Here is a 20106-nt window from a genome sequence, read left to right on the forward strand (position 1 = left end):
AAAGAAAATGATGAAAAAGGCATATTAGAGTCACAGTATCACAGAAAGTCAGAGTTGAAAGGAACCTCAGAGGATACCTTAATGCAATGTATTCCTGCACAAGAATTCCCTTTAAAATTTACTTCAAAAGTAACATTATTTATACAATTAAAACATGCATAAGAATTCAAATCTATATGGAAAAATCCAAAGGTAGCCATTTTTCAAAGTATGACGAATGCCCTGTTTTGTTTTTGTCATTGCTGTTTTTCTTACCAGATAGTGTATGTGAGATCTCTGTTGAGTTCCGTAACCCCACAAATGCAAATTGGTACAGTCTCCAATATTTAGGATCTGCTACCTCTACAGAGGTTTTCTTCCATTTATATTCTATTTCATTTCTAGGGTAACCATCTGAAAAAAATCATAGGAACATACGTGACCAAAATTCTCCAGTAGTCCATAACTTTGTGAAAAAAGAGAAAAATCAGTATCAACAAATATCATCTATTTTTCTCTTCTCTCTGTCTCTTTGCTTCCTATTCTCCCCCTTATTCATTTTTTCCCCTCTCTTCCACCCATACTATGTTTTTCACTTTAGGCTTTTCCCTTTTCTCTTCAATGGTGCCTTAGACCAGGCAGTAACATTTGAATAAGTTCCAATGCTTGAGTTCCATCCAACCTTTAGATCTCTGGTGTGTAGCATCATCAATGTCCTATTTAACTCTTTTCCCATATCCTATTAGTAAACACATTCTTTTGGTCTTAACTTGACATTTGTCCCATTTTCTCTCTCTTTTCTCTAACATCACCCTAATAATAAATTCATATTAATTTTTCACCTGAAGTATTTTAATATCTCCGTCAGAATTTTGCTGCTTCTATTCTCCTCATATTCTTCTGGATGAGTTACATGAAAGTGTGTGTATATAATTTTTTAAAAAATTGATACCTATGTTGTTTTGTTTTAAACTCTTTTTTCTCATTCTTCTTTTCAACAATAATAACCAAAACCTCCCATATTTTCTATCTTGCCTACTCTAACTCATCCAGTTTCCATTAAAAACATTCTCCCTTCCTTATATTAAATGAGAATTGGCAAAAGGATTGATATTATCCATTAGAATATAAATTCCTTGAGATTCAAGTCTGCATGTAAATCAGTGTAGTACAATGAGTTTCACATAAACAGTCTTAAAAATGATTGTTAAATTGCATTTAATTCTTCAATATAGAGTCCAATCTTGCTTCTACAAAGTGCAAACAACTTTAATAAAGTTTTCTATAATCTCTGTAAGAAAGTCTGACCATAGTTTTGACATCAGTACCTATTTATGTTATTGTGATCTCACATGACAAGCTCTGAAATATTGTTCAGTTGTGTCAGAATAAACAGTTGTTGCATGAATAATTGTAATGTCTGCTAAGTATGAGAACTGCAATGTGCAATTTATTTTTGTCATGTGTCTTTTTTTAGCAATAAAAGAAGACTAAGTAGTGAATGCATTTTACATAGTCCAATCTATAGTAGATAAACATAACACATACTTATGGAATTCAAAGAACATAATTTCCTCCTTTGCCATCATTAAATTAACAATCTCAGGATTTAAAATTAGATTAAAATTATGAAGTATTTTACCACCTACAGCTGGAAAACTCCAGTGGGCAAGAATGTTCATCCATAGGGAAGTTATGTAGCTGAAGATAGCATTCAGCATTAATTGTCAACCTAATTCAAAGAAACAAAGATGTGGTAAGTAATAAACAATATTTAAACATCATGAAATATTGGAATATTTATTTTTACACTAAAATGAACACTGGATGGGAAATTAGACACAATAAAATGACACAAAATTTTCAGAATACAACCATTATCAACAATTTGAACATTTTCTGCATGTGATAAACTGTAATAAAAGCAATGAGAAAATCTCTGGAAATGACCATAGTATAATGCTGTTCACATTCCAACATAGGGCCAGACTTTACAGGAAAATGAGATTTCTATTACCAGTATTTTTTCTAGGTAAAATTCTAGCATTGTTAAAAGGAAATTTTAAAATTAAGTTTCATTGATGCACAGTTTAAAAGGAAATGCCTAATATGGGTAAAGTGTTTGCTCTTAATTGTTAGGAATCTAAGACAATGAATCTAGGCAATTTGGGTCTTTAAATCAAATCTGTATTTGTCTTTTTTTTTGACAACTTAGTCACAATGCTGAAAATCATGTAATCATATAATTTCTTACCTAGCAAAGTAACTTTGAGATCATCTAATGCAAAACTCTCATTTATACTTGAGGGAAGTGAATGCTACCCACTATTTCCTAAGGCTCATAAAATAAAGAAAGCAATTTTTTATAGCACCGCATTTTTACATTTTAGGTATTTACTTCTAACTAAGAGAGTTTATTAAGTAGATGAATATCTAATGGAGAATGAATAGAGTTATATATCAAGGGGGCCAGGATTGTAGTCCCAATTGTCATTGAATAAGTCAGGCAGCAGTTTTGTGCCTCATTTTTTCTAACTCTAATATAGTGATGAATGTATTCGTTCTCCATCTTAATATCCCTAGGAGGTAGTCATTTGAAATTGATATAGTGGATAATGATGATGGCAGTTGGGTGGTGCAGTGGATAAGAGCATCAATGCAGGAGTCAGGAGGACCTGAGTTCAAGTCTCACCTCAAACGCTTAACACTCACTAGTTGTGTGACCTTGGGCAAGTCACTTAACCCCAATTGCCTCATATTGGGTCATCTCCAGTCATCCCGTTGAATATCTGATCACTGCATTCAGATGGCTCTGGAGAAGTGAAGCTGGTGACCTGCACATCCCTCCCTCACTCAAAACAAAGTTAAGTGCACATCATGTCATCATTTCTCTGATGGCATGGTCTTCTTTGGCAATGAAGGATGAACATACGTACATAGTGGATAATGATTTAGGAGTAGCTAAGTGGCACAATGGATAGAATACTGGTCCTAAAGTGAACAAAACTGATCTTGCTGAGTTTAAATCTGGCCTCAGAGACTTACTGATTGTTTAACCTTAGGCAAATCACTTAATCCTGTTTCCTTCAGTTGGTTATAAAGAATTGGACATAACTGAACAATAACAACAGTGATGTGTACAGATAAGGAAGAAGGAGGAGGAAAATTGGTGGTAGTAGTGGTGGCAGTGGTGGTAGTGGTTGTAGTGACAATTCAATATCCTTACAATTCTTTGTGATTTGCAAAGTGCTTTCACATATGTAAATTTAAAATTTCCATTAATCCAAAGGATAATAGATGGCACATGATGGGAATGAGAATGCTATTGCATATTACCAATAAAAACATTTCACAAAGTGTAAAAAATGATACCAGAGAGTCATATGCCTGGTGAGTTGGAAGGTTTGCTGGTATTTATATATATGATAACTGACAACCTTCATGCTCCATTACTATCTAGACAATGTAAAAGAGAAAGTACTAAGGTTTGAAAAGGTATGGATATGAGTCAGAAAGGATGAGCAGTCACATATGGATTGTTTGTTGTTGCAGGGTATTCCTATTTTGTTAATAATTATAGATCTACTGAAGTATCAAATCTTTTTTTTATTTTTCTCCTATGACAAGCTATGAGTTGATTACTATAGGTATTGGAGATACTAAATATGAAAGTGTAATGTTTTCTAAGAAATGAAATGGTAGGTAGATTATAAGTGTAAGTAATATCACTATTATCTAAACAAAATTTCTTCTGGGAATTAATGAGTATGATTGAGCAGACAAAAAGTGTGAAAGTTGCAATTGGCATATATTGAAACATCCAAAGAACTTACTGGATTGTCAATAAGTAATTGGACTTCCACCTGTAGTCTCTATCAGAATTCACATAACTAAACCTGGAAGGAGTTAGAACCCTGTGTTCTGGATATAAAACCTCCAGGTCATCAGTATGTTTGTGAATCAGCCAATAATCCCAATGGAATATCTAGTTAGATTTATCAGGAAACTTATTTCACTATCTCCTCAGATCTTGTGCATTTTGGAACTATTTCTTATCCTACTATACCCTGGGAACATAATAATAGCACCAAGTTTCAATTAAAACTAATAGAGTACCATGTTGGTATCAGCTCCACTGGGCAGAGCAGAAGACAAGAAATTTAAATCATTAGAACTGACTTGAAGTCACTTTCTATAACAAGCTGAGGTGTAAATGGGCATAAAGTACTTTAGAAGAGATGTTATAATTAGTGGAAAGATTAAATAGATTTTAGGAAAGATAGACGTCAAATCGCCTTTTGTGTTCAATGCAAACTTTTAAATACTTGATAACATAGATACTAGTGACATTATTTTGACACTGAAGATTTAATATATTTCACAAATTAAGCACTGCAAAAAAAAATTTAGCAGCTAATAACTATCAGCCACTTATATCTAGTAACAGCAGATGAGAAAATGTATCTAGGAATAACTGCTGCCCCTTTTAGTAGAATTTCTTTTCATCCAACTTATGGATGGTGTTTTTTAAAATGCAAATTTAGAAGGCAGCTCAATTAAATTTAAAGAAAAAGTTTAGATACCTGTGATGAATTACTTCCTAGCATACATTTATGATATTTTAACTCAAACTAGAATATTCCAAATGAAGCATTTTTTTTAATTTAATAGAGAAAATACGGCCGCATTTAAGGCTTTTGTTATTTGATTATAAAGGTCCATTGAACAAATTTCCTCATGAGTTGATCTAAAATTCATCATTGCATTTTTCATTGTGGTATTTTCAAGTACTTTGATGTTTTTTTTTTTTTTCTCAGACATATCAGTCAAAGAGACCCTGAGGTGTTAAGGGTTTTCTACAGCGTGTGAAAAGGGCATTTCTGCAGGAGGTAAACAGAAATGGGGGAGATTCCAGAAGTACAAGTTTTAAATTTAAAACAAAACAAAGCAAATTTTTTTCTCATCATGTGATATCAATCTACACATAATCAATATACTTTTGGTAGCATATTTTTACAGAATGAGAAAATTGTAAGGTAGGAAAGATCTTGAAAGTTGTTTTAAAAAAATATTTTTATGTTGGAGCTCAGGTTCTGCTGACTTCAGTAAGTCCCTGGAAAAAGACATGTTCAGAAAAGTAAATAAACCTCAGACTACCTACTTCATCCTTCCCTTCTCCTATCCAATTATAAAAACTCTGTGTAAAATGCTATTGAGGGAAAGTATAGGATTGACATTGGGGAAAAATTTTTTTATAGACACACCTCTAGAAATAGACGGTCTCTAAGGCTTTGGAATTTTACAATAGAGTAGGAATAAGTTGTTAAAAATCTCTTTGATTTACAGTTTGTAATTAAATGAATACATAGATACAAATATACACACATATATGCCTGTGTGTGTGTGTGTGTGTGTATTTAGAGAGTTTTAGGAGACACAACAAGAACAAGAGGATAAAAAGGCTTCAGTGACAGCTGGAGAATCTATGATTGGTCCCATTTTATCCTTGGAGCTGGGCTCAAGGGTTAATGTTAGAAATACAGGGAGAGAGATTTTATAAAAGCAAATTTACAGACCTAGCAAGTATTAAGTTTGGAGAGTAGTAATATTATAGGGCACATCAAAAGTCATCATTCATCCATCCATTCAACATTTATTAAGCTCCTATAGTATATTTGTGTGAGGGGGAAATGTCTTAGGTATTGAATGAGATAAATCACAGTCCCTCCCCTCTTGATTTCTAGGGAACTATAATGCATGATACTTTGTAGGATCATAAATGAAGAGTAGAAATGAACCACATAAGCCATTTACTTCAATTCCATTTTAGAAAGGAGGAAACTCACATACAGGGAGCTTTACTTTTTAAGTACATTACACAGATAAAAAGCAAAGTACTTTGTGAGGTTTGAATGGAAAAGATAGGAAAGTATTCATAGAAGTACTATGTGATTGGGAGTTGAAAAATAGGTAGACATTCAATGGTTGGAGTAGGAGAAACATTCCACAAATAGGGCATAATATGAACAAGAACATATAAGTTCTTGAGCATGGGCTGGTAGATAGCTGGGAGTGGAGGTGTAGTAGTCATAGAGAAGGGCAGTTCAAATTTGTTTAGACACAGAGTAAATGAACATGCATAGCTGAGAGGAAGATAGATGGTGAAATAGACCCAAATTGTGGGACTTTGATACAAATCTTAACACATATGAAATAGTCTTTATTTAATAGAAAAGAGGGAGCCTCCAAAGTGTTGGAGGCAGAGGAGCAAAGTGATACATCCCATTTAAAATATATAGATAAAGATAGAGATGGATAGATATAAATACAGATACAGATATAGATATAGATATGGATATGGATACAGACATGGGTATAGGTATGGATATGGATATGAATATAGATATAGATATAGATAGATATATTATTTTGGAAGCAATACTAAGGCTAAATTGGGGAGGGGGGTGAAGAAGAGTGGACTCAGAAGATTTGCTGAAGGTTATTGACAGAGAGCAGAAATAATGGCAAGTGGCAGTAGGCAAGAGGGGCCTGATGGGAGTTGTCAGGATTTGGTAACTGATTAGAGAAAATCAGTGTTATGAATGAATGGAGGAGGGTGAATGGCAGTGCCATAGACATAGTGAAGTCAAAAGGAATGGCAAGTTTTATGGTTTTAGACACTTCAAAATTGTGATGATCATAGTTTCAGGAGCAACTGTCTTTTGATTGATAAGAGCTACAAGTTTGGGCCCAAGGGAAAAATAATAATGATCAGGACTGAGGATATAAATGAGAGTCATCATAATAGAAGTTGTAGTTGAAACTAGAAGACTATCATTTCTGTGGAAGAATGACAGAGGTTAAATTCAAGATTCAAAGACTTTCTTGTAATATAATAATCCCTTTCCCTCCCACCTCCAACACACATATTGAGAGAAAAAAATTAGCAACCAGGGAAGAAAATAAAGAAATTAAAGATGGGGAAAATAGGGAGTCAGTAGTCTGTCTTAAGCCAAGGGAGAAGAAAATAACTTGGAGGAGGAAGTAGTTACCCATGTAAAAATTGGAGAATGCTAATGAGAATGAAGATTAAAAAATAAAACATTGAATTTGGTGATTAGGAAGGGTGTTCTTTAAGAAATCAAATTAATTAGAATGATAGTATCAGGTGTTTGAATGCTAAAAGTTAAAAGAGTGAAATATCAGGGTTGTGTAGGCATTGGAGTTAAACTACTCTCTTTTAAATAGGTTTCACATTGTGTGGAAAGCTATACCTGTGATATTTGAATATGTTAGAAAAGACAAAGAATGCTTATTTTTTTTAACACATTAGGATGAAGCTAAAGAAGGCAAATTACTTTCCTGATGTAACAAGGATGAGAGGGATGGTAGAGGTTGAAATTTTAAAAGTAGATACCGTTTGGGCATAATTTCAGATCATTCTAAAATGGTTAGATCAGTTCCTCCTGTCTACCACTGTAGATATAATTCTGTCTAATAATTATTTATTAAACACTTACTATGTGTAAGACCCCATGCTAAGTATTATATGTAAAAAAGGCAAAGATAAAATAATCCCTCTTTTTAAATAATATACATCTTACTGGAGGTGGTGAACACAATCTGAACACAGGTTAGGCATAATACAGGATACATAAGGAAGGTGTAAAATAATGTATTAGATAGCAATCCTTTGAAATATATGGGTGAAAGCACTAATAACTGGAGAGGGGAGGATGTTCATCTATTAATTCTCACTCACACTTACTAAATGATTAACCACCTTTTGGATTATTCATCATTATTTATGACACTTCTTATGAGAAAGTCATGATGGACTTTCTACAGTCCTTTAAAATTCTACAGCCTTTTTACTCCTGCCATGGATTTTCCCATTTTTCTTTGTATCATTTACAACTTTCATTGTATAAGGAAGTCTCATTATGTCCTCTAATACCTTAGAGGAGCATGAATTAATTTATCAATTTAGCTACAAGAGAAAGGGGTCTGAGGAAGTGGTATATAGACAGCTGTATTTTGATGGGGACTACTTTGGAAAAAAGGAAAGAAGAGAAGAAAAATCTTTGATAGCAAGATGAGCAGAAGGGTAGGCTTAGGTAAGGTGTCACAATGAGGAATCATGAATATTCCAGAGACGGTAGTGGAGAATTGGAGTGGCAAATATATTTATATGTTAGTTTGTTTTTTCCAAAGGCAAATCTTTATATTATTTGGGCAGCTAGGTGGTGCAGGGAATAGAGTGCAGGGTCTGGAGTCAGGAAGACTCTTCCTCAGTTGAATCTGCATTCTGGCACTTAATAGTTGTGTGACCCTGGTGAAGTAACTTAGCCCTGTTTGCCTCAGTTCCTCATCTGTAAAATAAACTGGGAAAGGAGATGGCAAAACACTACAGTATATATTAAAAAAAAACCCAAGTGGGATCACAAAGAATCAGACATGACTGAAGTGACAAAACAACAGCAACAGAAACATATTCTTTAAGGGGAAGCTTGGGAAATAATGTGGACTCTCTCTGCACAACAACTTGCTTTCTGGTCATCATTTGTAAAGATGATTTATTCAGGGACTCTTAAGCATCCTTGTAACACGAATGTATTTTAAAACATTCTGTAATCCCTTTCTTTTGTGAAACTTGTAAGGATAGAAACTTCTCTGTAAACTCAATGTATAGAAATGTCATTTCTGCATTTGCCATTTAAAGGAAAAAAATGTTTTCTGTATTGTAGAACATTACTATGGATTAAGGGACTAAGAGAATTATTTTATACTGAAAATAATAACAGCAAAAATATTACCTTAAGGTATAGAGAACTCTTCCATCACTCCATATTCTAAGCAGTCGGTTAGGTGTTGTTATCCAATGAGCATCTGATTTTCTTGAGTTTCTGAAGAAAGTATCAGGGATCCAAATTTTCCCAACCATGTTGCTATTAAGCATCAAGACTTTCATTGTGCTATTAAATCTTAAGCGACTATCAAACCAAGTTTGGGCAAAAATTATATCTATGGTATATTCCTGAAAAGAAAACCAGAAATATAAGGACATATTAGGAAATTTTTTGTATTTGATAGCTGCATCTTGCATGTTTTTTTTTTTTTAATTTGTATGGATCTCAAGCTCTTCTGCCAACTTTTACGCTAATTTCACAAGAGGAAATACCATAATGCTTAGCACAGTGCCTGGCTCATTGTAGCCACTTAATCAATATTTATTGATTAATTCTTCACTGAAGATCATTAAATCTTTCTAACTTGCTGAGGGTCTAAGATTCTTAATTGTTATTTGAGTCATAGACCTCTTTGAAAATCTGGTAAAGCCTATGGAGTCTTAGGAGTAATACTCTTAAATACAGTATATACAATTCAATACAATGCAAAGAAAAACAATTATATTGAAAGTTATCAACATTAAATCAACAACAGAAACAAACAACAAAAACCACAGTGGACCCAGGTTAAGAACTCCTGGCCTTACACACATGTGTGTATGCGGCATGTGTATATGTATATACATATATATATATGTATGCATATATATGTATATGCATATATATGTGTGTGTTGAATATTTGAAAGTATATTCCATACAAACCAGAAATTCTTATCCACATTTCCATTTAGTTAGGTTAAGCACTATACAATACAAGCAAAGGATAGTAAGATCCCTTCCATGGAAGAATTATTTAGTAAAATAAAAGTAGGTATAATTATATGCTATATATGAAGAATAGAGGAATTTCCAGTGTGAAAATTCCTTATACTGATGCAAACAATTTGTTTATGATATAATAGATATGTCCTAGGGAATTTCATGAGGTGCAGAGAGTTCCAGTTACCTGTTGAGCATTACAAAACTAATATGGTTTGGAGGTGGGATTTTAATCCTATACTCCAGACTCCAAACTCAGCACTATTGTCACTGTGTCTCCAAGCCTCCTCTCCAGAATAATTATAGTTACAATGGAAAGGAAAACATTTAGCCATGATGAATCTGTATGATTTTAAACAGAGTGTTAAGTATATTTTAAGAGGCCTTGGACACAGAAAGACTATTTCTACAGATAAGACATATTCTTTGAACTCAAATTACTATTCCCAATTTAATGGTTCATTGAATTAAGGAGGCCAGTTTGTTCAATTTCAAATGTAATAGAAGAAAATATTAAGTTATCTTCTTTATTGGGCACAATTTATTAACATGGTAATAAAATCCTTACACTGTATATATTTCTACTTCCTTCACTGAATTCCTACTTGGATGCTTTATCAAGGCATGGTAATGGATCTGTATCCATAAAGGCTATGCAACAAATTGCCAGCTTTGGTAGGTTCTGTGAAACTAAAAAGGCTTGAAGTGTTGGCCTGGTGCTGAATTGGAGATCTCTCATCTAAAGACTCTCATTACCAGATTCACTGAAAGGTGATCTCTACCCCATCCCGCACGCCTACACACACACACACACACTCAAGGTAACTTGCAAAACCTACTAAGACATAGAACAGCTGTACTTAGAATGAGTGGAAGGAAACTCCACACCAGGAAAATCATGGATTTTTTAATAGCTGAAGCATAATGTTCCTTAATGAAACTCATGGAGACTCTTAAATCTTCAAAGAATTAAGACAATATAGGAAAAGTGACATCTTATGTTTTGTTATTGTTGCTGAAAGTACCTGTATTGGGCATTAATGTGATGCCTTAGGTTTCCCACATTGGAGACCTGTAACTAACTTTAACTAAAAGCTGAATGACCATTTCTCAGGCAAGTATGTATGATATATGTTAAAGTTTGATTTTGATTTGTTAATCTCTGGGGTCCCTTACGATACTATGAGACTATTTTGTGATAGTTTCTAATAGATATAAGTGCTAATACCATGAGAAAAATATACTGTATAACAGTGGTGTCTAACTGGAATAGAAATGAGGGCCACTAAACCACACACAATGATCCCAGAAGGCCACATATTGACTTAGAAAACCTCACATGCCTATATGTTTCTTTTTAAATTAATTTATCAGCATTAAAATCATAAAGGAATTACATGTTAGTTTGGTTTGTCACATCAAGGAGGGTTTGGGGCCACCTGTAGCCTTTTTGAGACTTCTAGCTCTATAGTGAATCAGGGATAAGGTCACATAATTGCCTAATATGCATATTGTATATTTTAGGACTATCCAACTCCTTTTGGATTAACTGATAAGCACTTTTTTTTTTTCCTGGTGATGATATTAGAATAGGAATGTTCTGAAAGACAATCACTCCAGTAAATTGGAATACTATCCCCTAATCAAGCCCTCCACTTTCATATATCTGTGGCCTGGCTCATGCCCTTTCCTGTGCTTGGCATATTTGAATTCCCCAGTTTTCTTTAATGGATTCTTACTCATTCTTTAAAGTCTAATTTAAATACAACATTCTCCATTAAGTGTTCTCTGATTCTTCTTTTCTCCTGCATACCTCATTTAATATTATCTACATAGGATTATAGTGTTAGAAATTTAGATCTGGAGGTTGTTGTGTTTGTCCTTCCTTCTGAAAGAGGACCATGACATCAAAATGATGACATGACTTGCAGTTGACTTTGACTTGAGTGAGGGAGGGCTATGCAAGGTCACTAGCCTCACTTTCTCCTCCAGAGTCTCCTGGGTCCAGTGACCAAATATTCATCAGATCAACTGGAGATGGCCCAGGATGCAATGTGAGAGAGACCCTGGTCATTTTAGGCTATAGTCTTATCAGATTCTCTCTTTGAGTGAGATACACCCATTAAATGAATAGACTTCTTTAAGTAGTTAGTTCAGAGATGGCCCTTTTAGTAAAAAAAAAAAATCAAACTGGGAGGGGAAGACACTCAACTCTCCTGGGTAAAAGACAAATAGTTACTATATAGTATAGCTTAGAACTGGAAGCAGGGTGGAGAATGGGGAGGGCTTAGATCTAACCTCTAAAATTTCCTGGAGGAGGAAACAGAGGCTCACAAAAGTAAAGTGAATTATCCAAGGTCATCTAGAGGACATACGAAAAAGCCACAATTAAAGTCATCGTCCTAACCAAATCAGTACTTTTTGATTTGCACAGGCCTAGGACTCTAAGATGCTAAAACACTTGCCTAGCTTTACTTTAACTCAATCTAGTATGTTTGTGTTTAGGGAGATTCCAAAGCCACCTCTCTATTCATTTGCCATGCTGCTTCTCATCTAAATGTGTATAGTAGAGAAATGATTCATATACAAATAACTATAGGTACTATGCACACATGTATGAGAAGCAATATTGGTGGAATGAGGATGATCTAGGTTCCAGTGGTTTCTTTCCCTCCTCACTCCCCCCCCTTGCTATACAAACATTGCTTTTGCAACCCTGAACAAATCACATAAGCTATGGAGTCCCTAAGCAACTCCTAAGACAAGAAGTTGCAGAGAAGGTGCCAAGTTGACATGACTCAGCAGATGAAATTTCTTTACCTTTGATTTCAGTAAACTAACGAAATCTCAGGTTGACTCTTTATGCTTTTCCCTAAACACACACACACACACACACACACACACACACACACACACCAGAGAGGCATAAAACAAAGAACATATCAAGTATCTAATCTGATTGAATAATTATTATTTTTTTCTTAGCCAAATCAAGATTCAGTTTCCTACAGTCTTATTCCAGACCTATTATTTGTCCCTTGCCAAAATTTCAAAATTGGATTAAAATCAACTTGTACAAATAACACTGACTTGTGACTAGACTACAGAAAGTTGTGGAAAAATACATTTTTATATTAAAAAGGCACAAGCCAGTGGAGCAGTTATGTTGATAAGAATGACACTAAGACTTTTCATGAATGAAAAAAAGGTTATCACATTCAGATGTGAACATTTTAGAAAGCACAAGAAGTTCAGTAATCAGAACTGTAGTATAAATGTGCTGCATCTATTAAAGGACCACCTCTTGTGATAACAAAATAGAATGGTTTTCTTTAGCCTTTATGTAATTTAATTCAAATGTACATTAAGGATTTCTTCATCTGAAGCTGATGAAGCAAGAAGCAATCCCACTTGTACCATTCTCATTTACTTTATCTATTGCAGAGACCTACTTTGTAAGAAATATTCTGCAGTGCCTTCCCCTCAGCTCCCCCAACCATCACACCCCTTGGCCACAGCCACTTTCCCCCTTCACTCAACTAACAGAATTCCTTCATTCTTTTCCCAAAGATAATTTACTGTCAAGTTTATATTCCAGTAAGCTCTAGATGGTTATACTCAACGTATATAATATTCTGTTTACCATTCAGGAGATAGAAATAGCTTCCCTTGGAGAAAAAAGACCTTACAGAATAGACTGTGTCAGTCTTCTTCAGATTCATCTTCATTTACACTGATAAAATGTGGTTGTGTTGTATATTCATCACCAGTGTCTGGAGCACAAGAATGATGATGATGAAAATGATATCAATAAAAATAAATATTAAACAATTAACAATAACCATATAAGCTAAGATTTAGATAGGATTTACTTTTTGGGGAAAGTACTATTTTAAGCACTAGTACATTTAATCCTCACAAAAATGTTTTGATAGTGAGGAAACTGATGACCAGAAAGGTTATGTGAGTTGCTTGCTTTCACACAGTACAGAATTTAAACCCTGGTCTTTGGGTTACAAATCCAAGGCTCTTTCTACTACACTAAAGCTGCCTTTTAGCAGATTGTGTCTCCTAAGTATATGGAATCTTCTTCTAGGAACTCAACTCCTGTAAAATCAGGAAACCCAAAATACCTCTCCCTCTCCCTCTCCCTCTCCCTCTCGCTCTCTCCTTCTCTCTCTCTCTCTCTCTCTCTCTCTCTCTCTCCCTCTCTTTCTCTCTCTCTTCATCTCTCTCTCTTTCCCCAAACACCCATTAAATTTAGTTCTATACAAAAACATCTCATGGTTCTCTCATCTTGGGGATTACCTCAGTGAGGATGCCATTCATAACATTTAATTATTTATGCACTCAATCATCTGATATATCTATGCAAAGAAACTGTTTTATCTTTAGGTCTCTAACATGTCCTGAAAGACTTAAATGGATTATTTCTATTAGCAATGTTCTTTTATGCTGCAACACCTCGTGTAATACATTAGTCTTGGGCCTGATTTTATCTAGACCAAATAGGAAGGGAAGAAGGAAACAAGTTTTCCTTAGGCACCTACCATGCGCCTGCCGCAGAGTGCTAGGTGCTTTATAAGTATTATTTCATTTGCTCTTCACAACTACTCCAAAAGTAGATGCTATCCTTATCCCCACTGTATACTTGAGGAAACTGAAGGTGACATAGAGACTTACCCAGGTCATAAAACCAGAAAGTGTCTTTGATCAAATATGAACCCAGGTCTTCCTGGCTTCAGTTCCAACAATTTCTCCTTTGGGTCATCTAGCTGCTTTTAGGAAATGAGCTGTTTGTCTTATTACAGTGCTCAGCATATATTAAGTGTATCATAAATGTGTACTGACATAAATAACCACAATAACACCTTCAAATATTTGTATAGCAGAACTTTCACTTACTTATATTCTTTATTTTCTGTTGCTAAGTAATCTTAAATTCATTTTATGTTGTGTAATTTAATTACTTTGCTTTGCAAAATAGAATAAGGGTACATTGCCATTCTCTATTTTTAACCTTTTGTTAAATCACACAGGAAGAATTTCTTGACTGTTTTTTTAAAATTTTTTTGAAGTTCATGTCACAGTTATGCCCAATTCAATTGAGTAAGTATTTTCCAAGGGCCTATTTTGTGCCAGATACTAAAAGAAGAAAAAAAAGACATGGTCTCTGCCCTAGAGGAGCTTGCAGCCTTAAGAGTTAGGATAACATGGAATCTCAGATGACTGTACCAGATTAAAAGTACAAGCTAAATATAGGTATGATAAATACATAAAGAAGTTAATCTGAAAACATGATGAATGATGGGGAGAGGAAGGAGAATGTTGAGAAATTATGTCCTCCTTAGATGACGAGAATAGATTTCTTTGAAGAAAACAGCATCTAAGTTAAGTAAGGAAAGACAGCAGGTAAAAATAAAGAGTAAGTAAAAATCATTTATTACAGTTATGGAGGTCAATATGAGAAGAAGCAGAATGCATTTTGTGACTACTGATATTGTGGTGAGAGAATTTTAAAGACTAGTAGACAGAAAGATAATGTAGTGCTTCATTGGACTGAAGCTCTCTCTTCATGAAAATCAGAGTAGCAAAGAAATTTCTAATGTGCCTTGCTGACAGTTGCAAATTCAGCATCTCCGCCTCATCCCCAAAGAGTTCTGGGGGTAAGTAGTACAAGAACATGTCAAGATATGTGTTAACAGAAAAGGCCTAGAGGGAAGGAGACGTGTTTTAAAAATGAATGGATTTTGAATGTAGGGAATTGGCGTTGCCAAAATGTCATTATTTTCAATAGTTTTTGCCTTTCTTCTTGCTAACTTCCTAGGCTGGAAGATGATAATCAGGCACTTTCTCCTTTTGGGGATGGGTGGGAAATTGCTTTGACTTATGCAGCATTGGTGGGCTATTCTTTGTAATCAAAGAGAATGAAAATGAAATTACTATTTTGGGGTGAATGTACAGTGTGTTCAACTGTGGTTGATCAGTCCAACATGAACTCAGAAGGCTCAGGTTGGGCAAAAATGGTTTGTATGAACATTTGATGTGGAGATTTCTCTAAATTTGCACATCTCACGTTTTGGGGTTTTGTTTTTATTTGTTTGTTTGTTTTTTGTTTTGTTTTGTTTTGTTTTTGTGCTACTGCAATGCTGCTTTGTTTGTAGAGCCTAGCTTCTTCTTTGAAACAGGAATATCATGTTGGATGGTCCCGTGCCAGTGTCTCTCATGTTGCACTCTCTGCAGTAGAACTTAACTCCTTGGCAGCTCTGTTCAAAAAAGGACTTCAGTGTAAGGTATTTTATTTTAGCAGGTGATCAGTACTAAAGGGGGCACAAATGACATTAAATATACTAGATTTGAGGGAAGCAGGACTGAGATCAAGTGTAGCTGAAAATAATAGATAAACTGATCTAGAATGGTATCTCTTCTTAATGGAAAACCAAACAAAATAGAACAGATCAAAGGAAAACAAAAGAAATAAAAAATGAAACCCAAGAAAAATCTTGTCTTCTCTTTCCTAGGAGGTTCAGGATCCAATCAGAGTGCCCAACCACTCTGAGGATCTAATGCAGAGAATTGAACTAGTGTATTGGAAATGTATAATGGCGGTACTGCCAACCTAGTTAGATTGTTTTCTATTGTTCCAAAGAGAGTCTTATGATCAGCAGAGTATAACATGGAAGAGTCTAGACCCAGGAACTGGAGGACCTGCATGCAAATCCTCTTTCTCATGTTCTGACAAATTACTTAACCTACCTGGGATTCATTTTCCTCAAACTTTTGTGGTCCCTCCAAGTTCTACATCTATTTTGCTATGTCTTTGTAATGAACCTAAGAATAAATGGATGCAAGAGGGCAAATGGGTGTGAGAAACAGTTATTAATAACCAATAGTTTGGAGGGAGATTCAGAGCTTTGCTCTTCGTGTAAAGTCCTTTAAAAGTTAGCTCTTTTCCTTCAGAAACACAGTACTGATAATGAGATTGTATTTGGTCTCCTCAGTCTTGTTACAGACTCAGTGCTGATAGAAGTTCTTGTATTTCTTTTTTTTAAATTTAATCTAGATTATTTTTATTGTGGATTTTCCTGTTATCCCAGATTTTAACCACATAATACAATTTATTTTCTGTGAAAAAAAAATTTGAATCTGGATGCAACTTACAAAAGCAAAACAGAGGGACAAGGGAAGTTCTAGACTGAATAAACTGAATAGAGGCAGCTCTAATAATGTGGGAATTGAGTGAACCGTAGTGACTCCATCTGTTAACTCAATTCTGGATTTAATTCAGTTCTCTTTCTGTTTAAATATGGGTCTAGTCCAACTTCTGTCATGTGAGAAAACTTAGTATGGAAATTGTGAGAAAACTTTATTGCACTGTTTGGACCTAACCCTGAGTGACTGGGAAGCTGGACCACTTCTACCTGTTACTTGAAGAATTTTAATTAAGGACAAAGTTACCAGAAGCTCAGTCATATCCAAAGGAGTTTTCTCACAATTACATCTCAAGCATTCCACGTCTCATCTGAAAATTGGGCCTCATCTAGTCAGTTTCTATTTCCACTTTCCTTTGATTGAATCCAGGGGTGGGGAATCTGTGGCAGGCTCAAAGCCATGTGACTCTCCAGGTCCTGAAGTGCAGCCCCTCGACCAAATCCAAATTCACAAAACAAATCTCCTTAGTAAAAGAATTTGTTCCTTAAAACCAGGGACTCAGTCAAAAGGCTGCACCCAAGGACCCAGAAGGTCACATGTGGCCTTGAGGCTGCTGGGTGACCACCCTTGAAATAAGACATTTCGAGGAGTGGGATACCTCTTTTTCTTATTTCAAAGAATTGGACCTTTTTGTTTTCCCTCTCCCAATTTGGAAAGTCCTAATCTTTCTTCCAGTTAGAAATTAGATTACCTAATGTTGTATATCCTCTTAACTGTTTTCTTTTAATGCATAAAAATCTGTTGCCCTGGTCTCATTTTATTACACAATTTCTTTTGACAGTAAGCTCACTAGTCAGTACCCACTACTGGCCAGGAGGGGTAACTGCCATCACTAGAGCAAAACACTTAGAAAAGTAAAGTGAACCTTAAGGCAGCTGTCTTCTAGCATAGCCAGGAAACATGATGACTTTGCAAACAAAGAGCCCTGCCTACTTTCATATACTGTGTTCATATGATAAAAGCTAGTGAAAATATTTTAGGTTAAAAATTTTTTTAACTTAAGTATTAATTCAAATAAGAATTAGAATTCTGTTCAGGTTAACTTTGGATTTGGCAATTATGTTACACGAGAAAAGAGGAATGGTGTTAAGCATTTCTGCTAAGCAAAGCCCAGTAAAGTTATGAAGCTGGAGGGCTTTGTGTCCAAAAAGGTATTTTTTTCTCTGCAGGATTTTATTTTAGGGATGTGGGCCTATGTTTAAACCAGTTAGGTGTCAACGCAAGAGGATATATCAAAATGAGATCAATTAGAACACATTTTATGCTCTTATGATGATGCCTCTAAATATCAACAAAAATTTGTTCTTCATATTTAATAACTAAAGTTCAGTTTTTTCTTATTGCCTCATTTTCTAATATTCATTTCCTAAAAATAATGTGGTTATACAACAGTACAACATGGACCTAAACAAATTCAAATTACTGATATATTAACCATAAGAACAGTTTTGTAAATACCACACATATCCAATCATAATAAAAAGTCAATTACAAACAGGATGTTGTTCCTATATTTTCATCAGCAACATATTTCTCTTACAGTAAACCAAGTTTGTATTCCACCATTGTGGTTCTCCCATTATTTTATTTTGTGAAGGATCACTAAGAATATCTTCAAATCCAATACTCTCATCATTACCCCTCAAAATATCCAGGGAGAGGTTTGAGATCTAAAGAAATGGAAGACTCTGGACCTGTTTCACTGCCTTGAATTCCATTTGTAACTTCAGGGTAGCATATAGGACTTGGATATTTCTCAGTGTGGAAAAATTCATTTTATCTGGAGCTGGAAATTTTTTTCTGATAATTCAAGAGGATGATTTGGCAGAGTTCACTTTTGACACAAGAAAAACCTCTCTGAAGAATGACATGGTTTCCAAAAGAAGCACTAGTTAAAAGTTCAGAAACTGGAATACTGTCCGTTAGCTGAGATCCAAGTCCTCCGGTATTCATCTTCAATCCATCTCCCTGTTGCCACAGTGCTGAGCCTTATTCTCATCTTCCCTGCTGTCCATTTCTGTTTCCCAAAGCTCTTGTATTCTGCTAAGACTTTGGTGGGGTATGAGTTCTATGAACTATCGACTAAAACTATGGCTGGTCAAATGTAGAGCTATTTTCTTTATTCAAGAGACAGCTCTTAATTTTAATATAACCCACCTCCTATCACATTAACCAATTAGATCTGATTGCTGTTTGATGGACCACCTACTGTTTTGAAGGGGATATAAACTGTGAATCCACAATTGCCATTGGTCTAAGAGAGATGGCCAAATGACCATTCTTTTATTAATAAACTGTTGGCCTTATAATAAAATGATTAAATTACACCAAAACTATGTCTCCTGAACATTTTAAAATGTCACATGGGGGACCTGAAATAAAAGGTTTAGCCATTGAACTGATTTATGGAAATGCCAACCCATAGAGTTTAAAAAGCCACACCACTGATAAAGAAACTGATAGAAGACAGAGAATGACCACCAAATGCTTTAAGAGCGTGTGTATAGGGTGCGTGGTTTACTTTGTAGCCCTCTTGGTTGAAATATCAGCAAAAGTGGTGGGTCTACATAAGTTTTGGAGTGACAGTCACTTCTCATGTTCTGACTACTATAAAAGATTAGGCCCTGGTCATAGCACACTCTACTCGGTGTCAGGTCAGTCTAAAAACTACAGACGAATTGGTCATCTCAGTTAGCTATTCAACTGAAATTACACTTCTGGGCCAAAACATAATACAACACAACAAAACAAAAAATTGTTTAAATGGGTATCTTGATGAATATATAACATACATGTACAAAAGTATGATCAGGTGCTTTGTCTTAAGGAATGAAGATTGCAAACTGAGCCCACTAGTTTGGCATTTGTCATAGAGTCTGAGGAGCCATGATTAGTTGGTATCAAGATATCCATAAATATAGACTCAGATCATATTTATTTGTGAATATTTAGAGGCATAACCATATTGTACCTTTTTAAGGAAACAATCTTTATGAAGCTGTCATTTTTTCCTCATGCCTTTTCAAGATGCATAGTACTATGGAACGTTACACATAAAAATGCAAGTTGTCCATATAAATGTTACTCACATAAATTTGCATTTCATGTAAATACATGAAGTCAAAGTTCAGAGACATCTGACATAATAATAATCCTACTTATTTGCTGGGAAAGTTTCTCTACTGAATACAGGAAAAGTCTCTACTCATAAGAAGTTTGCAAAGAAAGTACAGTGCATGTGAATC

The 20106-nt window shown here is 34.9% G+C and overlaps 1 protein-coding gene and 1 pseudogene across 1 annotated transcript in view; both read right to left on the reverse strand.

Annotated features, from left to right (window-relative positions):
• GABRG1 (gamma-aminobutyric acid type A receptor subunit gamma1) overlaps positions 1-20106 on the reverse strand; it is a gene marked incomplete at its 5' end in the record, with an annotated part of 86779 nt that overhangs the window by 17585 nt on the left and 49088 nt on the right. Inside the window, 3 exons of the mRNA XM_072621432.1 lie at positions 256-393; positions 1629-1711; positions 8796-9016. Coding sequence (XP_072477533.1) covers positions 256-393; positions 1629-1711; positions 8796-9016 — 442 coding nt within the window. The remainder of the gene's footprint in view (positions 1-255; positions 394-1628; positions 1712-8795; positions 9017-20106) is intronic.
• On the reverse strand, positions 18398-18814 carry LOC140510524 (proteasome maturation protein pseudogene; annotated as a pseudogene).

The sequence above is a fragment of the Notamacropus eugenii genome, chromosome 6, assembly GCF_028372415.1.
Source record: "Notamacropus eugenii isolate mMacEug1 chromosome 6, mMacEug1.pri_v2, whole genome shotgun sequence".
Lineage (NCBI taxonomy): Eukaryota > Metazoa > Chordata > Mammalia > Diprotodontia > Macropodidae > Notamacropus > Notamacropus eugenii.